General features: G+C 50.2%; 1 protein-coding gene and 1 long non-coding RNA gene across 5 annotated transcripts; one reads left to right on the top strand and one right to left on the bottom strand.

The window, feature by feature from the left end:
* Positions 1–5,525, bottom strand: RPL38 (ribosomal protein L38). 4 transcript variants are annotated; one of them, XM_081804579.1, is made up of 5 exons: positions 5,453–5,525; positions 5,200–5,238; positions 4,976–5,036; positions 1,294–1,416; positions 1–222 (listed from the first exon to the last, which is right to left on the bottom strand). In XM_081804579.1, the coding sequence occupies exons 2-5, from the start codon at positions 5,200–5,202 to the stop codon at positions 197–199; spliced, it is 213 nt and encodes a 70-aa protein (XP_081660705.1). In that variant the 5' UTR covers positions 5,203–5,238; positions 5,453–5,525; the 3' UTR covers positions 1–196. The 4 variants fall into 4 exon arrangements, with proteins under 4 accessions (XP_081660705.1, XP_081660703.1, XP_081660702.1 ...); XM_081804577.1 differs by having other exon boundaries at positions 5,408–5,506; XM_081804576.1 differs by having other exon boundaries at positions 5,393–5,506.
* LOC145717286 (uncharacterized) lies at positions 4,631–5,010 on the top strand. Its single transcript, XR_014140396.1, has 3 exons — positions 4,631–4,665; positions 4,713–4,781; positions 4,829–5,010. It is a non-coding gene; the product is annotated as an uncharacterized LOC145717286 (long non-coding RNA).
* Positions 5,526–6,103: the final 578 nt, after the last annotated feature.

Here is a 6,103-nt window from a genome sequence, read left to right on the forward strand (position 1 = left end):
TAAAAAAAAGGATGGTTTTATTTGTCCTTTGAGATCACAGCCAAAGATCAGGGATGCAAGTAAGCAGCAACCAGGGCCCCCATCCTGTTCCCACCAGAAGCCACGACCAAGTAGTATTTCCCTTCCCGCCCTCAAAGACAAAGGACATTTTAAGAATTTTTAAAACTTTAATACAGTTCAAATCAGTGGGCCAGGTTCACTTCAGCTCCTTCACTGCCAAACCTAGAGGAAAAGAGGATACAAAAGTGAGTCACCCAGAACATACATTTTTATTTAGAGTTACTCTTGCTTGTCTGGATCTTGTACTTAAGCTAAAGAGGCTTAACAAACTAAGAAATTAAGCATATCATGGTGGTTTTGCTTAAAATATTAAGTTAATCAGGGTTGTGAGATCGAGCCCCATGACAGGCTCTGTATTGAGCGTGGAACCTACTTAAGATTCTCTCTCTCCCTCTGCCCCTCTTGCATGCCCTCGCTCTAAATTTAAAGAAATAAAAATTAAAAAAAATTAAGTCAGTGTTAGGGGCGCCTGGGTGGTACAGTCAACTCTTGGGTTTCTGCTCAGGTTGTGATCTCAGGGTTGTGAAACTGAATCTCACATGGGGCTCCGAGCTCAGCGGAGTCTGCTTAGGACTCTCCCTCTGCCCACCCCCCCCACCCCCGCATGCATGCTCTTAAAATAAATCTTAAAAAAAAAAAAAATTAAAAAAAATTTAGTGTTTGATAATTAAAAAACAAAAACAAAACAAAACAAAACCAAAATCAGAAAGCATTCCCTCTCTCAGCCTTCGTGAAGAGGTCTCAAGAAGTTCTTATGTCAAGCTGCACTGGTGAACTTTCCAGTATGAAGGGGCAGCCTTTGAGACCACTGCACTCTGGGCCATCTCTGCCCCCACTCAGCTTTTGGTCCCCCCTCCCCCCAGGATGAGCCCTAAGTCTCACCTATGCTCATGGCCTATTTAGTTTTCTGACCTGCAAAAATGGGGATGGGTACCAGCACCCACCTTGTAGGGTTGCGGGGAGAAGGAAGAGTTACCCACAGAGTTAAATGTTCGCTGTTACTATTCTGTGTTAGAAAAGCACGGATGTTCTCTGGCCAGGGAAACTATTTCTGGAACAGGAGGGAACTCTGAGGATCAACTATTCATTCCTTGCGCCACCAACAGCAAGAGCAGATACTTCGACAAGCCACAAAATGGACTTTCCTAAACCTGGGGACAACTCAAGAAAGATGGCAACACAGCTGCCTTCCACGTTTCAGTCCCTGCCCCCCAGGACCCCAGGCTCGCTCACCTGGGGGCAGGGACTGCTTCAGTTTCTCTGCCTTCTCCTTGTCCGTGATGACCAAGGTGTAAAGGTATCTGCTGCACCGCACTTTAAACTTCACATTATCCTTATTTTTCTTGATCTTGACGGCTACCAAAGAGACCAGAATTAGGAGTTAAATTATATCACAGAAGAGATGTCACGCAGTTCACCTGCTTTGTATTTATGTAGAAAAGTGGCACTTTTGGCTGCAACCATGGTCAGGGCTGTGCTTGCCTCCCTGTACCGTCTCCTCTGCAGAAAGAGAAAACCAGAAGCCCTCTAGGACTTTAATATTAAAAGTGTCAGAAACCTACATTTCTCTTACATTAATATGTCAGAGCCTAGGGTTTATTCATCTAAACTGGTTTACACATAAAAACAGATTATCTGATACATGGAACACATGCGAGAACATTCTGTAACCATCTTATTTTTTAAAGGGATAAAAGTAGCTCATCAAATAAGGAGATGGATTATCTGCTAGGATCAGGAACGTTCCACCTCTCTACTTCTGGGAATCAGTTCTCTGCCTCCCCAATGGTAGGGGCAATGGTAACTACTTTCTTCAGGGTCTGCCAGCCACCCGCCCCAGAGTTATGTGCTAAAGCTTTTCCTTAAATTTATGAAACCCATTTTCCGGGGTCTTTCCAACTGTCCAATTCTATCTCAGGACCACAGCTCAGACAACAGAGCCCCAAGTGTGACTCAAGCTCAGCAGTGCAAGGTCTGAAGTTTTGTTGGCGGCGGGACAAGCATCGTGCATTTCCATGGAGGACATTTTATGCATCCATCAAAACTCCTCATTCTAACTTTAAAAACAGGTCAGACACTCCCAAGAATTCATTATAAACACACTGAAGTGCCCATCCCGAGTCAGGTGGCCACACAGGGGCTCTAGCAGCTCAGCCAGAGCCCCTGACCAGACGGCTGGACACAAAGGCACTCAGCCCCACAGAAGCGGCGCCGAGATTCACTTGGACTTACAACCCCCAGCTCCCTCTCTGCCACTAACTCTAAGGAAAGGAGGCACATCACGGGACGCAGCACTTGAGCCTGCCCAAGGCAATGGCTGCCTTAGCTTATGTTGTTTTTTTTTATTTAAAGATTTTATTTATTTGACAGAGAGAGCACAAGCGGAGGGAGAGAGAGGGAGAAGCAGGCTCCCTGCTGAGCAAGGAGCCTGACGTGGGACTCGATCCCAGGACCCCGGGATCATGACCTGAGCCGAAGGCAGCCGCTTAACCAACTGAGCCACCCAGGCATCCCAGCTTATGTTTTAATAAACCCAGCAAACTGGGTCTTCGTTCAAACCAACCTATTTTGCTATCTTAACATTCCTCTTAAAGCTGAGCATGCTGCATCGCCTAGCAGCTGCCGTGTGCCTATAAATTATGTGGGACAGTCCTAAAAGCTCTTAAAATGTTTATTCAATGCTGTCATCCTGTGCAGTCCTTCCACCTAAGGGCATAAACCCAAAGAACTGAGAGCAGAAACGAGAGATATCTGCACACCGGTGTTCAGGGCAACACGATTTGAAATAGCCAAAAAGGAGATACCACTCAGTGCCTACTGCTGGATGAACAAACTGTGGCAGATCCACACGACGGATTATTCAGCCTTAAAAGGAAATTTGGACAAATGCTACTGCATGGATGAACCCAGAAGACACTGTGCTAAATGAAGCAAGCCAGTCCCACAGGGACAAACACTGCTGATTTCATTTACAGGTTTCTAGAGCAGTCAGATCAATAAAGTAAGCAGAATGGTGGAAGCCAGGGATTGGAGGGAGAATGGTGGGTTAGTGTTTCTTGGGTATAGTTTTAGTTTTAGAGGATCACGAGTTCAGAAAATGCTGTGGGAAGGTCCCCAGTGCCAGCAAGCTGTACACTTAAAAATGAGGTTCTGGGGCGCCTGGGTGGCTCAGTCGTTAAGCATCTGCCTTCGGCTCAGGTCATGATCCCAGGGTCCTGGGATCGAGCCCCGCATCGGGCTCCCTGCTCTGCAGGAAGCCTGCTTCTCCCTCTTCTACTCCCCCTGCTTGTGTTCCTGCTCTTGCTATGTCTCTGTCAAATAAATAAAATCTTAAAAAAAAAAAAATGAGGTTCTGTTATGCATATTTCTAATTAAAAATATGTTTTAAAAGTTTACTCAACATACACTGAACACTCTGTGTCCAGGGGACCACATGGTCTAACATCAGGCTCCCGAATTCCAATGCAAACGAATCTGATGGACGGGGTGCCATTTCTTCATGGTACTAAGGAGCCCTGCACCAACCCCATGGGACAGATGTTATTACCAATCCCCCTTCAACGGAGGGAAAAGGTAGTGTCCTGTTTAATTTGTTGAGGACGGCTACTTCCTCACAGCGCTAGGATTTGAACCAGACAGTGACTCAAAGTCCCTGGCCTGAACGATGATGATCACAATAACCTCTCCTTACAGCACGACAGTGTACCAACAGTCCCCAGAAGCACCGGACAGAGCAGACACTCCCCCATTCCCACAGATGGCCACCATTTCAAACAGTCCCAGACAAACAGGACCCTCCCTTCCCCTGTGAACCCACTAAAACTCTCCCAGAGCTCCCACCACGTCATCCTTCCACTGACAGAGCCTTAGAGTCTTGGCCACCTCAATCCGTCAGCAGAACACGGCTTACTTTCACAAACGATCTGATGTTCTCTTGAGAACACGTTTCGGAGGAGAAAGGAAGCTTTAAGCAGTATTTGATGAGGCAGAAAAATGAGGACTCTGGGCTACCCCCCCCCCGTATCTACCATGTAGGAAGCACAAGCCCCCACACCTCCCTCAACTCTAACAAAGGGGTACCAGCAGGACTCCCTCCCACACGGGGTGCACCAGTGAGAACACTCTGCACCAGGGGCTAGTACTTCACCCATCGAAAGCTTGCTGTTGTAGCCTTCTGATGCATCGTTCCCTTTTCCTTATTTATGGCCGCGGGAGACTAACTCCTACACGTGGAAAGTCAGACTACTTCCTGCAGCCCACTGTGCGGGGCCTGGACTCAGGCAGCAGTGGGCCCAGAACCCGACACGGGGCACCAAGGTCAGGGTTCTGAGACCCGCATTTCCAGACTTCCACCTGGTAAGGACTCTGCTCGGAACACACACCTCTTCTGAACTAAGGATGGTTTTTAAAATGCTCACAATTAGCCAAAGGGAACACACTGCCCAACGAAGTCTTCCTTCTGTGAAATAGGATAGAATCCCTGCTCCCGGGCAGCCAGGCATCCGCTTCAACAGCCTCCCTCGGTCTGACACCCCAGGGACCAACACTCCAGGGGACCGTCCAGCCTACCGTCCAGGGGAAGGTCTAGGGAGGGATCAGGGGAAGGTCTAGGGAGGGATCAGGGCAGGATTCAGGGTAAGAACCACGGGAAGGTTTAGGGAGAGATCAGGGGAAGGTCTAGGGAGGGATCAGGGGAAGGTCTAGGGAGGATCCAGGAGAAGGTCTAGGGAGGGATCAGGGCAGGATTCAGGGTAAGAACCACGGGAAGGTTTAGGGAGAGATCAGGGGAAGGTCTAGGGCGGGATCAGGGTAGGATCCAGGGTAGGGGCCAGGGCAGGGCAGGGCCAGGGAAGGGGACCGCTCCACGCGCGCACGACCCTCTTCTCACTCTTGCACGTTCAGAGCGACCACTTACATTTGGCGTCCTTTCGCCTGGCCGTGAGCAGAAAGTCCTTGATTTCCTCGATTTTGCGAGGCTGCAACACAAAGAACAGGTTCATGAGCTGCACTGACACACTTACTCTGACCATGACTTGACCACCGCCACCAGCCCCTCACGGGGAGCGGGGACCCGGGACTCCTGCAAAGGCGCTCCTGCCCCCGCCCCCCGGGGGGGTGCCCAGCAGGGGTCATACTCACCATGGCTACGGGGGGCGCAGGGGAGCGCGAGGGCGGCACCTGCGGAGAAGACCGATGTTGGCGTCAGCGGGGCGCGGGGACTGGCGATGACCCCCGCTTCTCCTCCCCAGCCTCCCCCCGAAATGCCCACTCCGTCGCACTCCATCCTCCTCTCCCGCACCCTCGGTCCGCACCCAGGGTCCCCAGATCTCACCCAATCGTGGATTACCCCGGATAACCCCTCAGTGCCCCGTTTAGGGCCCGAAACACTCACAGCAAGCGCCAAGAAAGGAGGAGGGAAAAGAGCGAGACTTCCGTTTCCGGGCAGTTAAACCCTCCCCCGAAGGAAACTGGTTACGGTGTCTGCAAAGGGTCAAGAATAACGTAGGCGTTCGTCCTTCCCATTGCGGCACCTCTGCCCCTTCCTGGCCTGGATTAATAGTGTCGATCAGTAATAAAATAGGCAGCCTTCCTCCTCCCTCCACTCTCTTTTCCTTCTCCACCCCCAACCCTTGGCTTTGCTAGGCTTTATCTCAGACCCAGTTTAAAGACTGAATACTTAGGGCGCCTGGATGGCTCAGTGGTTAAGCATCTGCCCTCGGCTCAGGTCACGATCCCAGACTCCTGGAATCGAGTCCCCCATCGGGCCTTTTGCTCAGCGGAGAGCCGGGTTTTCCCTCTCCCCCTCCCCCTGCTTGTGTTCCCTCTCTCGCTGTCTCTCTCTGTCAAATAAAAATATAAAATCTTAAAAAACAAAAAACTAAAGACCGAACACTTATTAGCTACTACTTCCTTTAGATGTGTGCATTGAGCATCTAAGCAGGGATTTTCCTATTTAAATAAAGGGATCCTGGGGCGCCTGGGTGGCTCAGTCGTTGGGCGTCTGCCTTCGGCTCAGGTCATGATGCCAGGGTCCTGGGATTGA

The sequence above is a fragment of the Leptonychotes weddellii genome, chromosome 15, assembly GCF_054177405.1.
Source record: "Leptonychotes weddellii isolate Sample4059 chromosome 15, ASM5417740v2, whole genome shotgun sequence".
Lineage (NCBI taxonomy): Eukaryota > Metazoa > Chordata > Mammalia > Carnivora > Phocidae > Leptonychotes > Leptonychotes weddellii.